General features: G+C 42.8%; 1 protein-coding gene across 12 annotated transcripts in view; it reads right to left on the bottom strand.

Annotated features, from left to right (window-relative positions):
* STAG1 (stromal antigen 1) overlaps positions 1–19414 on the bottom strand; it is a 200902-nt gene that overhangs the window by 5905 nt on the left and 175583 nt on the right. For 7 of the 12 annotated variants that reach the window (XM_054206627.1, XM_054206630.1, XM_054206624.1 and 4 more), the window contains 9 exons: positions 18129–18277; positions 16912–17040; positions 12330–12535; positions 9005–9176; positions 7667–7777; positions 6642–6756; positions 4918–4998; positions 1517–4826; positions 65–969 (listed from right to left, as the gene is read on the bottom strand). In XM_054206627.1, the coding sequence (XP_054062602.1) occupies positions 4803–4826; positions 4918–4998; positions 6642–6756; positions 7667–7777; positions 9005–9176; positions 12330–12535; positions 16912–17040; positions 18129–18277 (987 nt within the window). In that variant the 3' untranslated portion in view covers positions 65–969; positions 1517–4802. Of the gene's footprint in view, positions 1–64; positions 4827–4917; positions 4999–6641; positions 6757–7666; positions 7778–9004; positions 9177–12329; positions 12536–16911; positions 17041–18128; positions 18278–19414 lie in introns of those variants that run through there. The other 5 variants (XM_054206628.1, XM_054206629.1, XM_054206621.1 and 2 more) reach the window with 4 other exon arrangements.

Raw genomic sequence — 19414 nt, 5'->3', positions numbered from 1 at the left:
GGTTAATAATCAACACAACCTGCAGTGCCAGCTGCAGGTGAGCTGTTATTAATTGCTCAAGGTCAAATGCTCCCTTGGCTCCTTCATTCCAGAGGCGGCTCAGACAGGCAGAGCTGCAGCGACCTCTCACTATTAAGAAGTCTGACCCCTCTGGATTCAAGTCCAGCCCTGGGTCCAACTTTGGAGTTTTAACTCCATTTCCTGCACCACAGACTCGCAGAGAGAACAATGCTGGGCTTGGGTTTCCATGCGCTGGAATCCAGGCTTTGCCGATCTCAGACTAACTTGTTCTGTTCCTCTGCTAGGCTCTCCTGAGCTGCAGCTTCTGTGTGCTGGCTGCAGCGACACTGGGGTCAGGTTGGTATTGGTGACCTGCAGGCTGTGGGCACAGGTGGGGTAGAGAAGATGGAGCCAGCCTCCTCTTGAAGGACAAGAGACAGTGCACCCGAACTGGAAAAAGGACAGTTTTGGTGGGACATAAAAACTCTTCTCCCTGAGCGTGGGGGGCTTTTCTCCCTCAGCAGGGGGTTGAAAGAGAGACCTCCAGAGGCCCCTTCCAGCCTAATTTTTTCTATGATTATTTGCCAGACTTGCAAGGAACCAGTGCAGTAGATGTTACTGCTCACCAGCCTTGGGCCCTGTGCTCACTCTGCTCATTAGAAGCTGCATTTTAACTACAGCTGCAGAACGTAGTGAGTAACGGCTACTTTAGCACTACTGCAAAGAGCTGCTGAGCACATGAAGTCCTGTAGTGACCTGTCTCTTGTAAGTAACCTCAAGTAATTAATGGCATTACATTATGAGATGTAGAGGTACCCTACCTGCACACCGCAGCTGCTTCTGTTTGCTCCCAAAGCACGGGCCTGAAGTGGAAGAAAGAGAAGATAGCGACTTTCCAGGTAGCATCTCTTCCCAGGTAGGTGCAGCTGGTGCCCTAGGGGGTACAGCCATGGAGCCCGGAGCATGTACCTGGGCAGGGGAAGCAGGAAAAAGAGAGATCTGAAAACGCAGTACAGAAGGAGAACTTCAAGTACGAGTCCCAGCTCCAGAGGTCTCTGCAATAGCTAGAGGCAGCGCACGCAGGTTACGCTGTGTATCCTGGCCACATGCACACGTGAGGTAGCTGCGTGAACGTACCTAGTCGCATCTCGGCAGAAAGGAGCTCTCTGAGCAGGTGCCCGTGCTGCCCCAGGGAACACGGCCGGCCCCAACCACAAGGGATGGGAAACCGAAATGTTACTACGTCGGGGGTCATTGCCAGAAAGTGAGTTGTTAGTTAATTGTGACAAAAGATGTAGTTGGAGTTTGTAAGGACCAAGAGGACTTTTCAAAGGTACTCAGTAGCTGAGAGAGCGGCTGGTGGCTGTCCCAGTTCAGAGGCAGAAGCTGTGTTAAGTGAACCGATACACATGTAGTTTCTTCAGCCTGCCCAGAGTCAGGAGGAGACACTAAATGAGAAACCCAATTGTCATCGTCACTAAGAAAAAAGTACAAGCTTTCTTAATTGTTTCCTAACCTCATTAGTTCTATAGTCTTCATTCTCTCTTCTGGCCCTTGCCAGCACAAGAATTTGGCTGTTGCATCCTCTCGATTTCCAAGCAGTCGCTCTACCAGCACAACGCTTGGGAAACAGACTGGAAAGCTGCTCTGGCCACACTACTCAAGATTGTCTTGAATTCCAGTCACCTGCAGAAAAAATAGATATAAAATAAAATCCTTCCAACAGAGAGCAGCCCTTGAACTTAGAGGCGTGACAAGTTACTTACTGTGTTCCACGGTGCGTCAGGAGCAGAGCACGACTTACAAGCGCGTGAGATTCAGGCTGTGTCTCAGGAGTAGTCCTAGAGAGCAGTTCAGACCTTGACCGATATCCCTCTTCCTCACCTGCTCCATCTTGCTACTTTTTCTGACTCGGATGATTTTTCTTTAGGAAGTGGGCCAGATGATAAGTCAGTTTTCTTTAGCGCTACAGAGCTGAAATCATTTATGGGTTGGACAGAAATAGCTCCTTTCTCTCTGACACATGGGAATAACAAGAGGACATTTCGTTTCAGGAATCTGTAAAACTTCATTTAGCCCAGCCGGTTGTTAGACCTTCCAAGCCTTTACCACTTCCATTTCTTCCTGCGGGGTGTCCAGTTCACTTCAGACGTACAGGGCAGGAGAGGGAAATTTTTCTCAAAATTTGTGACAGTTCAAACAATTCAAAGTTTTTAACAATGCAGCTCTCCCAACTTGGGTGATGACTTACCAGATTTACAGCAATCTCACAATAAAACCCCCCAGATCAACCAAAAACTGAAAATACACCACAGTGGAGGAAAAGGGGAAAAAAAAAAAGAAAAAAAAGAAAAAAAAAAGGACCAGCCAGGGTTTTCCTTTGCTCTGAGGCTGAACAGAATCTGGTTGTGAAGCCTGGGCTATGTGAGAACTACCTTTCAGTATTCCCTTTGGCTACTAATAAATGGGATGACAAGATGTGATGGCCCAAACGAGCATTTAAAAGAAAGTTATAGTGAAGAGGGTGCTCATCATACTCATGATTTTGAATAGTTTATTAAATGAAAGGTGAAGCATCAGTTTTAAATTGTACAAAAGGAAAAAAAACCTCATATTGTAAATGTACAATTTACAGAATTACTAGCAAAACCAATCAAGGAGACACTCATAATACAAAAACCTATTGACTGCAAACTGAACTGGAAACCCATTGCAGGTACCGTGATAATAAATGTTTGTTATACAGTATTCTACAATGTTAAATTAGGAATCAGTTTTCCACACAGAGGACTGTGAAGCACAAGGTTCGTCTGAGACTATGACTCAAACCAGGCAGCACTTATTATGCTACTATGCTCACAGAATTATTGTGATGACAATTTAATGCAGCCATTCCTGCCCACCCCTGGTGCTTTTGGGGCGGAGGGAGAGGAAGGGAGGTAACCTTTGTTTGTAAAGTTTCGGCTACTGCTCAGGTTTTATATCTTACCCAACCAACAGCCGAGGAATGGCTGAATTACCTAGTCAAACATTTTTGGCAACCATGTCTGAGAACTGCACGTGTCGTTAAGAAACAAACCGCAGCTGAGTGAAACGCTGGGTTGGTTTTAAAATTAGCTTCTTTTCCCTCCCAGCAAGCACTGGGCATTAAAGTTGTTTTGTTTTTCAATAAGCTCGGAACAGAAAAAAAGCTCCATGATTATTTTGCAGTTGCTAAAAAAAAGCACCTCTAAAACTGCTGTGCTCCAAGTGGGTCAATCTGCTTTGTATCGCAAACGCTAATATTAGAATGCAGAAAGGAAGATGAACGTTTTTGGGGCTGATTCTTAGAGACACTGGAGTCAGTGCAGGTGGTGGATGGCCAGCACCTCTGGTACCAGGCCGCTTGTAACTAAGTAGCAGCTACTAGGCAGAGTCATAAAATCGAAGCATAATGAAATTCCAAATTATTGAAGACATTGAAAAATCTCTTATTACAATGAATTAGCTGAGAATGTTTTGGGTTTTTTGGGTTTTTTTTGATGTTTTTAACTTTTTTGAAAAAAAACCTTATTTTTTTTTTTTTTCCAAAGAATTACTCTCAATATGCACAGTTAACACTGAAAATGTAGCTGTATTCCATTGTAAGCTTAAGAACTTCACCATCTAAGCACAAATTTCTATGCAGCACATACAGTACTTCTAACTGGCAAAATTAATTTACAAAAATAGCGCAAAAGGGTATTTACGGCATGGAAAGTAGACTTTTTTTTTTTTATGGTACAGTTAAAATTGCTTTTAGTATGCTGAAGTGATTCCTTTCCCCCACCCTTATTTTTTTGATAGGAAAGTTGCTGTTTATGTACCTTGGGCTGGCAGGGCTTGAAGTAGGTAGTAAAAACAGCAAAGTGATTACTTGAGAACCATTTGTGTGTTTTACTGAGAATACTTTATTTGCTGGTATAAGTTGCTAAAAATGCACAGAGCAAGTACCAATAGAAAATTTACTGTTTTTGTGTCCCCATGTGCTATATAAAATGAATGTTACACAGCATCTGTTGGAAAAGTGGCTTCATGGACATCTCTTACTTTATGTCCCATTATAAATAAAAATAAATCTTCTCAAGAGTATAAAATCTGGGTTTATCATATCAGAATCTGAAATTTTTTGGCAGAGATGCACGTCATTAGAATTCTAACCTCTTCTAGAAGAGTGTTCTTCTCAATGCCTATGAGAGGATATACGCGTACCATAATGTTAATCAAATCCAGTGTGTTCAAAAACACGTTTCTGTAGCCAGAATGACCTGCTTATAGCATCATTGCTAGTCAATGGCTGATAGGCATAGGTTTAATAAAAATGGCTAGCTTTTAAAACATAAAAAGGCAAATGTTAAAACTGTTTTAAATTGTACAGCAGAAAAATAAAGTTAAAAAGTTCTGTTTTCACTCAATGTTGTTTTCAGAAAACATATGTAGAACAGTGTTTATTTCGACAGCTGTCTTAACAATTTAAAACTTCCTCCTCATCCAGGGAAAAAAAAATAAAAAAAAAAAATCTGTATTAGGACAGTCAAGAACAGGGATACAAATGATTTTTTAGGTCAGCCCTTCTGAGGTGACTGGATTGGCCAACGTTCCTTTGTGTCATTAAGAAGTTCCTCTTCTTTCTGTCACTACAAAAAGGGATTGACCTCAATCATTTGGTTAAAAATCAAACCGTATCACATCAAAAATGTGGTTTTCATACAAGCTATCACAGTATATAGGCCTCTAGCTCTAAACAATAGAGTTCCAAATTTGTAAAATGTCGTCACCAGACTTCAGAACATAGGCATTCCAAATCCCTAGAAAAATGATTTAAAAGACAGTGATTAATCAGGGGGAATGATAAAAAGAACCCCAGATAAAGAGCAAGCAATACTGGGAAAGCCTTACTGAATCGTCCTCAATGATAGCTGCGGAGTCAAAGAAGTCTGGCCTCAGCTCAGCCCGCTCTCGCCGGTTTCTCGACGGTGGCTAAAAAGAGGAGTCAGCCGTTTCAGAACACCACATCCCTCACCGGGGCGGCTCTACCGCTAACGGGGACTAACGCGGTGACCTGCGCTTTAAAAAGCAGCTTTGCTTGGATTTTTCATAAAAGCCCCGCTACAAATGTAGGCCCCAACGTAGGAGAACACTTCCTAAATTCACGTTTTGATTTAAGGAATGGGGGAAAAGCTAATGGATTCTCAAGTAATTTTAAGTCTGTGCTCGTGGCTAAGGTCTTCCTTACGGCTTCTGCTGACTTAACGATGTTCTTGTATTGGGACTCTAGGCCAGACTGCATAAAAACTGTCTTTTAACTGTCTTTATGCTTTTAAGGTTATGGTGAAACTTCAGCTCTGACATAGTCAAAAAATGGATTTAGAAAAAAAGGTACTTAAGATTTCATCATATTTCTGAGGATTAAACCCTTTGTGTTGTCCTTCCCAGGAACATCAGAGTATAAATGTGAGCTTCACGGCCTTGATCAACTCCTTCCTTTCCTTGCCTTGGGTTCCCAGTAAAGGAGAGATTTTACTTACTGATAATCATTTGAGTGCTAGCCATAACCTCGCTATTCAGCAGCCGCGACTGGAATGTTGCCTATATTTTCTTTCCAAAACATTACAGCCAGTCCTAAAGTAACCTGTGTCTTAGTGTTTGGCTAGGAAAGGAGAAATAGCAAAGCCTAAGACCGGTGAAGCGTATAATGCAAATGCATCCTTTTTCCCATTTTACAAGCAAAGTATTCATTCCCAAGGGAGAGGCTAGTAAGGTTCTAACCTCTACAAAGGAAATCCTGCCTGCGGTCAGTACGTCACCATGAAAGGACCCAAGGGTGCCATCTGATGCTATGACCTGTTTGAGAGCCATGCCAGCGTGTCACCCACCCCTGCTCTCCCTTCTGCTGTGCCAGCACAGCTCTGGCGATGGCTGTAAACTAACCAGACCTTGATGGAGGACCCCCTGTGCACCCCCCCGCAGAACTCAAACCAGCCAGGAAGCACAGAGAGCGCACCGACTTGGCTCTATCGGTGTGACCACCGCGTGGCTGCATAAAGAGCTGTGCCAGCAAAAGAGTGAGTGGTGGCCCTGACAGCGGCACAGGAACAACAGCTAGAGTACCTTTAGACCGTCTTGTTTCCAAACTCTTCATAATGTCAGTTAACAACCAGACTCAAACATAGTTACTGGATTTTAGAGTCCATTTGTACCCCCTGAGGCCACCTCTGTCCCCAGCAGCACTGCTCCTGCCCTTGGTGAGTCCAAGCTGCTCCTTTAGTGCTCATCTAACGGGCCTGCCCTGAAACACCCAATACGCTGTAAATCATGACCTGATTCTCCCAGGCTGACAAATCCCAGCTGCACGATGGTGTTTCAGGCACTTGCTGCTGCCCGAGTGCAGAACACTAGAGAGGAAGAGCGCTAGGCAACGCCCCTCTTTCTAGGAAAAAAATCCATTGGACCTGAGTCCGCAGTTGTATGTTCTAGGGAGCACTCGGGTCATTTCTGCTCTTTAATGGTCAGACAAAAGGAAATCAGGCTCAAAATTTTGGAATTTTTTGTTTGCGCTTCTAAAATTCATTTAAAATTCTCTTTCCTCCATTTTAAACCTGCTATTAATAAGATTTACTGACCAGATCAATGACCATTGTGTCCTCAAATTCTTCGTTCATATCCTCTAGCTGACCTCGTGAGGACATCATTACATCTTCAAAGATGGGTTCAGCATCATCTTCCATTAGACCTCGTCTGATTAAATAAAGAGAAAGAAAAAGTCGTTTCCAGCGTTCAAATTTCCCAACCGTGACCTTCATCATTAAAAAGAATGCACAAATCCCATCCTTTAGTGCCTTCACATAAAACCTTATGCTGAGAATAAAGCCAGCATGCTTTCTGTTATACTGATGGGAAGAAAATCTTATGTAAACACAAACCTAGCAGTTGCTAAAGCAGGAAGTCCCATGTAATATCATTATAAACAGTAATTACATTTGTCCCTAACAAGAAAAGGGCAATAGCCTCACTGTGTTTGCTTGCTCTTTTCCAAAAAGGGTTACGCTGTTTGCCAGGATCACTGGTAAATCCCTGGGAAGCCAGCAGTGAATCCAAGACCAGTTTCTAACACTGTGAGGACCCGACCTTGCTGGAGAGGCTGGTCCCCATCCTGAAAGGGCGGGATGGGCACCCAGGCACGTAGCACCTCGTACAACAGAACCCACGGGTGTCCCCGCCGTCAGGTGCTCAGTGCGACGCCTTGGCAAAAGATGGTGTGGATGAAAGAGGCATGAACAGGTTCACGGGAAGTCTGGACAATGAGTTGGAAGAGTTCACGAGGAATTACTGAGCAGACAAATCATGGAACCCCCCTGAAATGGAAACAGTTGAAGGCTGGGAGAATAACGGGGAGTTGTGCCGTGTCTGTCTGCCCTGGTCACTAGGAACCCACGTGCGGCCACGCTTAGAGGCAGAGCGCTGACCAAGAGGGGCCACATGGCCCGGTGTCCATTCCAGCACTACAAAGCTGTAACTCTGCCTTCTCAACAGGTATTAAAATGTCACAGAAATTACTGGCAACAACCCAGAAAAGGTAACATTAAAAATGCAGCATTGTCGTCTAAAATGGTTGTGATCTGGAGATGAGGATGCTCTGAACACTTACACTGCATGCCTTACACCAGTTCTCCCTTTCATGTAGTTCATTCCTGTCCTGTCCTTTCGATTTAAATCTTCTAGCTTCTGTTGGCCCAACCAAGATATCTGCATCTGGGGACTAACAAACATAAAGCAGCGTTATCACTGAGAACACTAACAATTCAGCAGTGGCTATTTTTAGACAATATCTATCTCCTCAAGTTTCGTGTCTGGCCACGCTTCAGATTAAGCTATTTAAATCACATCCATCATTGCACACGTCTTCTGGATTCCCTTCCACAACTTTGTCTCCTCTCACTGTATGTGCACACAAAAAAAAAAATCCATTAATTGTTGCGATAAAACCAGCTACATAAATTGCTCATTCATTAGTGTGACACGCACCTGAAGTGGGAGCACTTCCCGAAATTCATTTTATTAAAATCCTACTTCCCTGTCTCAGATCAGGAAAAACGGGAGCAAGAATAGATCCAAATTAATAGCTGACACATGTTTTAAAACAGGGTGAGTTCGGCAAGAATTAGGAAGCTGGGAAAAGTGTATCAAGAAAAACACAATGGACAAAAGCTGGAGGACAACCGAGAGGCAGAATCTGGCTATTTTATACTACCCTACGTTGGTAGAAACCTGATTCATCTGGCCAGCATAATAGGGCCTTTTTTATACAGATAAGTCAGATCAGTACATTTGGCTATAAAAGTTATAAAAATAGTCTCCAAAACAGATATCGTTATTCTGTATTTTCCAATTAATAGCAATAACACATAATAGCATTCTCTGAAGATTTCGCTATTCTTAAATTAACTACTGACAGATAACCACCAACATCTTTCCCCTCTAAATGGAGGTGATAAAATGTGAGTTGAGTGACAAAAAGGATATATAAATGTAGGGCAATATAAAATCGCCTGCAGGCAGTTACCCCACAAACAGGGATTACAAGCTCAGCAGCTAGAATTGGACTGAAAAGTTAATTTACAAGAAATCCATTAGGATGTCTGGAGAACCTTAGCTGTGCTATGACATAGGGACAAGGGAAAGAGAACATCTAAGAGGCCTTTTAGAGAAACAGTTCAATCCAACCTGGGGCACAAACACTAGAAAAATTTACCATAATCGCATGGTTACGCTATGAGATAATTTTAACCATGATTTCATTATAGCGTATCTTTCCTGTGAACTGACAACAATCGAAGTACTGCTGAGCTATAAGCCAAGACATTTCCAGTTGTTTCTGCAAATAAACACTGCGCATATGGAGCCACAGACCGAGACTATCTGTATAAATAATACGAAACTCCTTTGCCTGGCTCACTGTATTTGATACTGAAATTCCAACGCTTACTTGTGTAAAAAATCTTGTTCAGATCCCTGCTCCGACTCGTGCTCCTGGATCTGCTCTCCCATTTGCCTAGTGTTCTCTCTCAGGACAGTTGAGGTGAGCTGCGGTGCCTGCAGTGTCCCTGGAGTGTGTATGTTTTCATTCCTGTTCAGCCATGAGCCTTCCAGACTCTCATCTAGAAAAAAGAACATTTAAAATGAGTGACGCAGTTCTGATAACGTGCAGTGCAGAATTACTGCCTTCGGGGTTTGGTCAGCCGACTCGCTGAGTGAATACCACACACCAGTAACGAGAGCCTTCCTTCTGCCGACACACTGCCGTACAGTTAACTGTAGTTGCAGCACCCTCTCCAAATGTCATTTTCAACAGTTCAGTATCTTTGAAAACAAGTCTGCCTTTAAGAGATCAACTGGATAAATACTCAAAATGATAAAATTTTCAGCTCTGATTTTGTGTTCTTTTAAGGAAGGATTACTATCAGCTATTCCCAACAACAATTTACAGTAAAAAACGTTTAACAAACAAACAAAAACCCCCAACACTGCAAACAAATATTGTATTGCAGCACTGCCTGAATTGGTGTGTGCCTTGCGCACATACAACAAAGATAATCCCAGTTACTGAGTTTACAATCTAAACATAAGATTGGTAATCTCATACGCGAACGGCAAACACGATACAGTTAAAGACTAAGGTGAGGGTGGAGGACAAAACCCCAAATCCAGTCAGTGTAGATCTTTAGAACCTTCACTAAGAACCGGTTCAGCGGAGTACGGAGGGGACATTTCGAGAAGAGGAGTGGTCCGGCTGGTGTGAACTTTAAATCGATTTCAGACAGCAGACGGGAGGGCTGGAGACGGGAACACGCCCGAAGGAGTGAGTGGGATGCTGGGCTCACGTGGAGGGAGCAAAGCGGAGGGGAAGGAGAGGAGGGACTGTGGGAGAATGCGATAAAACAGATAAGTGTGTAGGCAGGGGACATGTCGGGAAAAAAAGTAAGTTGCTGGAGCAAATGAAAGACCAGGGAGATGAGAGGAGTGGAGAAGACAGGATCACAGATTTACTAACAGGAACAAACATGTGGCGAGAAAGTAGCTGGGGATGTCAACGGATCTTTTAACTTTTCCTATGCCTTTTATTACTCTTTGGGCATAAATGTTGTCTAAAAGGTTGCCTATTTATTCTTGAATTTATCTTTGAATTTTTTAGTGATTTCTTAAAAAATCCTATTTATGTTTGATTTCCTTCAGGCATTGTGAAGAAATGTCACAGAGCAGATTCACTTTGAGTAGCAACAGGGAATGGTTTGCAACCCGCACAGCCTGCAGAGCCCGATACACACTGGATTTAGGCGAGAAAGGAACCGCCGGGGACTAGTTACGGTTCTTGGCTGCAAGGACAGTTTCTGCAGTGATCCTGCCCTTGTTTTAGTTCCTTTAGAGTGGAATTTAAAGGAAAAAAACGATCTTAGCAGGATTTAAAGAGAGGTCCGAATTGTAACTGTACTGTCAGATTAAGATTAAAGACGGGATTTTTGGAAGAGTTATAAAAATATATAAAGACAAAAAAGACAGCAAAGACTTGGGTACGTATTACACATAGACCATCAGTTAATTTGTTCTAAGACTGGTTCTTCATGGCTCAAGTTATACAGGCGAGTGAACAGTAAGTACTTGTTTCTGAGGATCGAATCTCTTGATTATTTCATAAGCTCAATATCGGTACATACGAAATGAGACCTTGCTTGTCAGACACCTGTGTCTTCCCATGAAAACTACAGACAGCCTGGCTCCGGGTCTTCATGGCTTCCCTTTTTCCAGGATTCCAAAGAAGCCCACTCAGGATATAACACAATCAGTAATGCCTACTGCACATCAAGAAGCATCCAAAAGTTAAGTATGTGGTGTCCCTCCAGCTGCTTATATTATTGTGTTGGGGTTTTTTTTAACGCACGATATCAAACGTCCTGTATCAATACATGTTAAAACCAAGACTTTGGTGCTTGTGTTGCGTATCCTTCCATGTAAGGAAAGGCCACAGAGTGTGTTGCTGCTGTCATTAGCGAGCACTTTTCAGTTCTATCACCTGCCAGGCAGTCAAATTCTACAGTGAAGGCATCTATCCAGGAAAAGAAGGTTATGCTGTTATGGGCTAAAACAAATGGGAAGTGTTGCAGGTCAGTTCTCCCTTCTCCTGACCACTAAAAGAGGAGGACGTGAAAAAGCACCAGGCAAACAATGCCGTAAACACTGCGTCATAAGACTGAGACTTGCCTTGCAGGGAAGCAAAGATGTTACTACACTTCCCAGGGGGAAAAAAGGGATATTGGTAGAATACAATAAAATAGAATGAAAAGAGTAACCAGAGGAAAGAAAAAGACCTCAGCAGTTGAATTCTGTGAAAATCATGGCATCCTAAAGGAAGCAAAACAGTATCTGAAGAAAGGAAGCAGTACTTTATCTACCTAAACTCTGGGCTGGCTGCAAGAAACCGAAGGGCTTGGCACACGTATTGCTCGACGTAAGCTCTAGTGGAGAATGGACCGGATTCCACAACTGCACATGGACAAACTTTTTGAACATTTTGGGAAATTGCTGTATATTCAGGGAAATTGGCATTAGATTCCTCACTGAGGAGTTACTATTGTAGATACTGACCTTGGAAAAATCTCTGAAGTTTCAAGATCCCACTTACACCTACTCTGTAGTGAAACAGGAAATTTATATTCACAAAAGTACACACTACATCGTACAGGTTAACCAGGAAGAGATGCAATCTTGCAAGAAATTGGCTATCATAGCCAAATTCCTGATCAACATACCTGAAGTCACAGAAAGAGTAAATACAGACACTGGATAGCAATACCATTTTAAACCAAAAAAAAGGTGTCTTTTTAGTGTTCTCCAGTGGTCCTGCAAAATACTGATCTGTATCAGATTTTCTGCCTTGGGTTTGCCGTAACATCCTGTTAACTAACAACTGCTTCAGACTGAAGCATGGGCAGAACACCAGAAGTCCATGCCTGAGGGAGGTGTAGAGCCGATTACTCCACAAACACCTCCTGTTTCCAACTTCAGCAACAGCTTTTAACAGTTCTGAATCTGCAAATCTCAGCGAAGGCAGACAAGCGCAGGCACTCGCAATGGCATTTCTCAGACAGACATGTTCAAGCTCGATAGGAATTAGCAGAACAGATGTCTTGTTTTTACTACATACAGAACATATCATATATTTCTGCAGGAACTGATAAAGGATGAGGACTCCGAAGAAGGAAGGCTGTAATATACATACAAAATGAGAACTACCTCTACTGGGCAACCATACGAACCTTCTACTCTCTTTTTGTGGAGCGGTGGTCGTCCTTTCTTATTCCTCACCGAGGAGGCTTTGCTGCTGCTGCTCCCACTGTTAACGGACATTCTGTCATCTTCCCCACCCGTCACTAGTGAGTTTCGGTAGGAAATGAGTGGAAGCCATACATCTTCTCTTCTTTCCATCATCTGTTCCGTCAGAAACTTCTCTAGGTAGGAGTGACTGGAAATAAAAGACAATGAGTACAGAAATGCAGCATGTTGCTTCCTCTTTAATTAATCTGCAACCCCTCTTCATGTTGTTGAGGGTATAACACAAACCCCGCGTGGTGTTGCCGTATTTTAATTCAATAACTTATGCTGATAGGGCATCGTATCTGACCGGGTAAGAATACACGTCCTTCCCTCAAAACAAAGTACCACAGTTAACCACGCGCAGGTTCCTCACAGATAAACAGCACAAAACGGTCTCTCCCCAACAGCTTCCTCCCACGCTTGTCTGCCACCCTTCACAGCACACTCGACTTGAGGTCCTCTTCCGTTTTGCGCAGTGAGGAAGCCACTTCTGCGCGTTGCTATTGTGTCAGCAGACAGAGGGAATTAGAATCACTGCCATGAGGATGCAGGATATCCTTTTGCCTCTTGGAACAGGAAAAACGGTTTCCTCAAATGCAAGCGGTTATTTTCCAATTAAAAAAATTGAGGATCCATTCCACCGCCATGGAGAAGCCCAGTGCACACTTGTTAACTTCAGGGAGGAACCCTAGGTATGGTCTGGAGGGCATTTGAGTTGTTTTCTTTTTCTGTTAACTATTTAATTATGGTATTAGAAGTAGTCCTTAAAATGAATATGCAAATCCACATGAAAGCAATTCTAATGCATTTCGAGCTGCAGAAGCGAGCATTCCAAATTTAGGCAAGAGACCTCAGGATTCTTCAACATTACCTCTACCCTTCCTGCAAATACCTTCGGGTGCACCTTTCAATCATGATTTCATTTAATCATTTCACACTGCGAGGCTGCCATTGGTGGGAGTCAACCCCACAAATTCTGCATGGAAATGAACTCTCTGTCTCCCTTTCCTCTCTTAGCTCACAGCAGGCTCGAAGTTCTTACACAATGTAGGGACCAGAATAGGAGAAGGAGCCACACGGTATATGCCTGGGTAACTATCACAACCAATTTTTAATGGGATTTTGTTTTGATTCAGTAAATAGGATGACTTTCCTCAAAACCCAGCAGTTTTTCCATCTACTGTTTTATTCAATATTGCGACTGCTTCTTCCTTCCCCTTTTCATGTGTATACTAACATCCAAACTTGCAACGAATGGGAAATTCTTGGTTAATTCTCTCTCTCTTTTACAAGTACCAAACCGTACAACGCTGTTGAGTTGAGTGTGTCACAACTTTAGAGAATTTATCTGTGGAATACGTCTTGGAAAGCAAGAACTTTTCCTGCATCCAATTTATATTTATGAGACTAGAGTGCCCAGGTTATGCCCAAACTGTGAAGAAGGAAAAATGACAACACTTGGGGGTTCTTTAGTGATTAGATGCCAAATTTCAGATAATTTTGGTCAGCATTTCAGAGGAGCTTCATAGAGGCAGTTCTTCCCAGCTTCAGCAGGGACAGAAACTCTGAATTTCCAGAAGTAAGAACAGCACGTGGAGGCTCCGTCTCATCTCCCTTCAAGCACCCAACCCTCAGTTGTCTAGTCTAAGCTAACAGTCTCTATTTGAGAGAAATAAATGTCTCCACAGGGCAATTCACCTCTACACTGTCTTAGATTAATTCCTTTGCATATACTATGCGTTAGTATAAATCTTTTTTTTTCTAGGTGCAAGAACCTGGCACCTTAAATGCATAGTTTTATATTAAATCCATAGTTTGAATAAATCCCTAAGTGGCTATCACTAATTCTGAAGGCTACTCGTAAAACGAGAAGCCGAATAAATAAATAGGATAGGAAAACTGAATCAAACCAATGTTGCTGCCCCATTCCCCAACTGGAAACATCTCCCTTTTCTTCCTCTAAATACAAAAGCCAGCAGGAAAGCAGACAGGAGGTAGGAGCCCTGCAAAAGAGCAGTGGTCTGCCAAACAGCAACAGGGCTGGCATTTTGTACCAAGGGCAGATGGCACATGCAGATGTATCGTGTCGGTAATTCAATTTTTTAGGTTGGGAAGCCCAGCTGGAGGACTTCTGGGACAGGCAGCACATGCTCATGAGACTGCCAGGCTTATTCTAGAGAACTTTTGCCTCCAGCCTAAGAGCCCGTCGCGGAGTTCAGGGAGAGTCCCTTGGCAGGGGGAGATGGAGCCAGGGAGGGAGGCAAATGATCCTGTAGACAGGACTTCTCCACCAGATGGTGGTCACGTACCTTCCTGCTGACAGGCAACCCCTTTGGAGGGAGGGGGAGAGGTCCCTGGGGATTGGAGGAGTCATGCTACAGAGAAGGGCAAATCAACTCCCCAGGGTACTGCCGAGAGCGTAGTGTCAGCAAAGCGCTACGGGCAACGCAGCCATTGCCTGGTGGGTGCAAACATGGCCTCTCCCAAGGACAGGAACGCAGGGATCTCCAGAAGAAATCTTTATATATGAGGAAGTTATCTTGACTCTTTTCACAGTCCCCACAGCCACTGGAATCTAGGGCATGTATGAACTCATCTTAAAGCAGTAATTTAGCACAGACCAGATCAATCGTGCCCCAAAGGACCTACTTTTTTTTCACTGAATTTCAAAGTCAGCTAAAGTAAATAGCTCAGATACAGATGACTACAACGAAGACAAAAAAACCCAGGAGAAATGGATTCCACCACAGCAGTATTTACAGTCCTGTGAAAGCAGCCAGTGGCTGTGTATGTGGGCACCAACCAGCGGAGGAACCTTGGAGAAAAAATTTTAAATAGCAACATTGGTGGTGAAGGAACGAGATCTCCTGAAGTACTGAATTTCATGCAAAGGATCAGGTCCAATTAAGCCGTCACATAAACTGTACAGAATGGTGTAACTTCAAATTTTCAATACTGGAGAAGCTCACGGAAGGGATGATGACTGTACAGAAGGATAAACTTCACTAAATTAAATAGGAATCAGGCTAGTGGCACTTAAACTACCAGAGGCAGGAGAATGTACGGTTCGGCTAGGAAGATAGCCGTAAAATCCTATTATCCTTCAGCCCTGTCCTGAAGAACAGGGCAGAGGTTGGCAAGATTCGAGGATGTAACAATGAAAGAGCAGTTTCAAAAATGGAATGCCACACTGGCCCGACTGCATCATCCACTTCTCAAGCTCATGGAATGATTTCTTCTACTGTGTTTCCTGAATTGAAAAATTATTGATACAATAAAAACATTAAACTGATTCAAGTGTGTATACGTTAAAAGTTATACAAAGTTAACCAAAATGCATTTCATACAACACAGATAAAGCTATGATATTACATAATTATATACATAAAAATAAATAATTGTTAACCCTAATAGAAGAGTCCTTTAAAACAACTGTCTTCACAAGAAAACTATAGGAAGGTTTGACAGGAAGGGTCAGCTGAGGTAGTTATGGCAGATCTACAAGACTTACACTCATTGGGGTCAAAAGCTGACTGGAAAGATACCTACAACCACAAATCAGAAGATCTGGCAATTGCATTTTTTAAATGGTCATCAAGTTATTCAAGGAATTCAGTTCTCCACTGGGCACGTAGCGCTTGGCTGCTTTTTGACTGAAGTCCTTTTCCTTTTTGCCTTACTACTACTGCGCTGGGTCCAGATCCTGGCTGTTTGCTGTATAACGTCTCAGAAACGCAGAGCGTTACTCCCGCAGTGACGCTGACACCACGGCTTTGCTACGAACCTACCCTTCATCACGCAGTGAGTGTGCTCTTTGCCAGTTCTGTTGGTATGTGCAGCCCCTCCTGACAGCCCGTTCAACAGTAGTCAACAGCCCGCTCATAAACAGTATTTCTTGCTCTTTCTTCAGTTCTTACCACCAATACCTCTGATTTATTTCCAGCATTGCATCTGCAGCATTACCCACCGTATCAAATCCAGGCTGCCGGTTCTCTACCACCCTGCCCTGTCCTAACCAACCATGGTGTCCTCTCTCGGCCTCTTTCTCTATCCTATTGTGCCAATAACAGAAGCCTTGACAAACCTTTATTTCTCAGTTTAACTCAGTGTATTAAAATAAACCACAAATACATGTTTACCTTTTATGTCAATGTCTAACAAAGGGATGTTACTGCAGTGTTTACAGGCCTGTAAACTTCCTGCACTAACCTTTCATTTCGTTTTTCTTCTAGCCTGAAAAAAGATTGTTTTTTTATTTTCAGTGTCCCATGGGAAATTTGGAGGAACACTGTTTTGTGAGGTCTCAAACTCAGCTCATCAGTGGATCTGATTCTCCTTTTCTCATTTATTTTTATTACCTTAAAATATAAAATGATGAATAACTACATATGTGAAACGTCTCACTGGGACTTCCTACAGCCCCCCTTAGATTGTGAAAAACCTCAACGCAGAGACCTTACAGACACGCTGCAGCGATTAGCAGAGCCCAGCAAAACCCAGGGAGGCAAGTGGAGCGTTACTTACACAGTCTTTTTGTCCTGGCGCAAGAGTTTAGAAGAAAATTCGCTGAGCACTTCAAGGAAAGCCAGGTTAGGAGGTGGATAGTCTTGTCCTTTTTGATTCTGATATTTGAAGGCAAACTCTATGCCATCTCTATAGTAAAGAAAATTTTCAGACATTTTTAATGAAATAAAAATGTTATCCAAAATCTGAACTGTGATGAAACTCTTTATATCTTTATATCCCGTCATAACTCTTTTTCCCCCATTACTAGCAAACAGCTGCTTTTGGACAAAGGGGAATCAAATGTTCCCTCTTGATTTGTGAGGCTTCAGTCTCAGAGACTGAATCTCAGTGTGTTGCCAGGCCCACGGTCAGAAGGAACTTACCCCAATCTAAGAACCCTGGCAGGTGCTGAGAGCCACTGCCTTGGCAGGAATCGCCAACTGGCTCTTTCTTGGTTCTGCACGAAGCAGAAGCTTGCAATAAGAATAATATGTAGGATAGAACAAGATACAACATTCGCATCAAGAGTCAGAGAGAATTTACTTACCAGGACACTGATACATGCATCTCTGCCTTATCTTTGCTTTATCATTTGAGACTAACGAAAACAATTTACTTTCACATTACCCAGTAAGGGCACGTGCATATCTTGACTTCTCTTTTGGTGGCACAGGTGGCCTGATAGCATTTTGAGCACGCTTTGCTAACCATAGTCCGAATGACTTAGTCTCTGAGATAGCAAACTTGAATATTCTAACCTTTTTATGGCATGGAAAAGTCATAATTTAAATTCAGCAGCACCGATTTACACTTTCCTGTGCAGTAGTTACATAAAAAGCGTCAATCCACTTTAAAAACAAAGATTTACGAAATATTTTTGGAATATTGTTTTATAAAAGCCCTTGGTGCCTGCAGAATCCACAGGGGTGTGGTACAAAGAACTATCTGCAGTTGTTAGACACAGTCCACGCAAACAGGTACAATACCAGTGGCTTTACCTGAGATAGGTTAGATAAACACGGCCATTCCGATAAATTCCAACAAATAATTAGATAGCAGCTAGTTTTCCTTCCTTCCTTCCACGTACACCCCCCACCATTTTTCTACATAAACTAAAAAAATATATGTCATTATTCCAGGACCGGTTAAGATTTACGTACCTTTAGAAAAGGTATGCTGAGCAAAGGTTTTAATGGGAAGTAATATAAAAATCTAGTTTATTTACCACCACTCACTTGTGTAGTGTGGCCACAGCCTCTCTTGTCTTGATCTGATCCAAGCCAAAAGTGAGGGCAAACCGACGGGCCAGTTCCTTAATCCCACTAACGTGGGCAGATGTCCTGTCCAAATTGGGACCTTGCTCCTGAACAAGCTCGTTAAACAGCTGGAGAAAGAATTCAATTGTTAGTATCTGTGAGTTAGGAAACACTTTTCTTGAGAAAGACTTTTGTTCTTAACCTGTCACGGCTAAGAGTGGACATTACAGTGACTTTTTTCACAGAGATGTAACAAAGTTTTCTTACATTCATCTTCTAATCCACTCCCATTGCCAGACTTCCTTCTGTGTAACTGCTGTTTGCCCCTCGGCCCCCATCTTGTACTTGTGCGGACAGTAACTCTTCAACACGATTTTGCACTTACCTTCACTGAATTGCATCTATTATTATCCCAACTCATCAAGATGGTTCGGCATTCTTATGCTGCTTTCTAAAGCGCCTACATCACCCATCAGACCAACATCTGCTTTGGATTTAGGACGCAAAATTGCTATTCCATCATTCAAGGCTGAATGAATATCTGAGCAGCGTTCCTGGGTAAGTGCCTTCAAAGCTTGAGAATGCCCTGTCGCTGCAGTAATGAACTACTCAGCAGTTTTCCAGTCAGTTCTAGATCAGCTTCTGGTACTGCCATTTAGACCACATTTTTCTAACTTGCTAACAAGAATATCGAGGGAGACCGTGTCAGCCACAATATTAAATCAAGCCGCATTAAATCCACTGTTTCTCTGATATCCACAAGCTCTGTTACCATATAATTCATGAAAGCAGCTTAATTTGACATGATTTCTCCTTGACAAATTCACCCTGGCTGTTACCTATCATTTAGGCACTCGCAAATAGCTTGTCTAATTGTTTTTTTTTCATTAAATTCTATTAGGCTGACTGATCTGTGGCACCTGGCTTATTCCTCTCTCCAAGTTTTGAAGACAGGAACTACTTTTAACACTCGCCGATTCTTCTGGAAGCGTATCTGTTTTCCTCAAGTTTTCCCAGATCTCTCTCAGCTTCCAGATCGGTACAGGAAATCCCTTGGTACTCTGGGATGAATTTGGGGAGGCCCAGCTGATTTGAAAACATCTGATTTATAGAAGGAATTTCTCTCTGTAATGAATATAGCTGGTACTTCTAGGGCCTGAATGCTATTTAGTGAAGCACACACTGTGCTGTTGCCAGAAGAAGGATGGATTTCATCATCAAGCCAATAATTTAGGTTGACGTAAAGCAAATTTTTCAGGGAAAAA

Source organism: Rissa tridactyla, chromosome 6 (assembly GCF_028500815.1).
Source record: "Rissa tridactyla isolate bRisTri1 chromosome 6, bRisTri1.patW.cur.20221130, whole genome shotgun sequence".
Lineage (NCBI taxonomy): Eukaryota > Metazoa > Chordata > Aves > Charadriiformes > Laridae > Rissa > Rissa tridactyla.
Note: the sequence above shows the minus strand (reverse complement) of the source record. Positions and strands in the feature narration are given on the sequence as shown.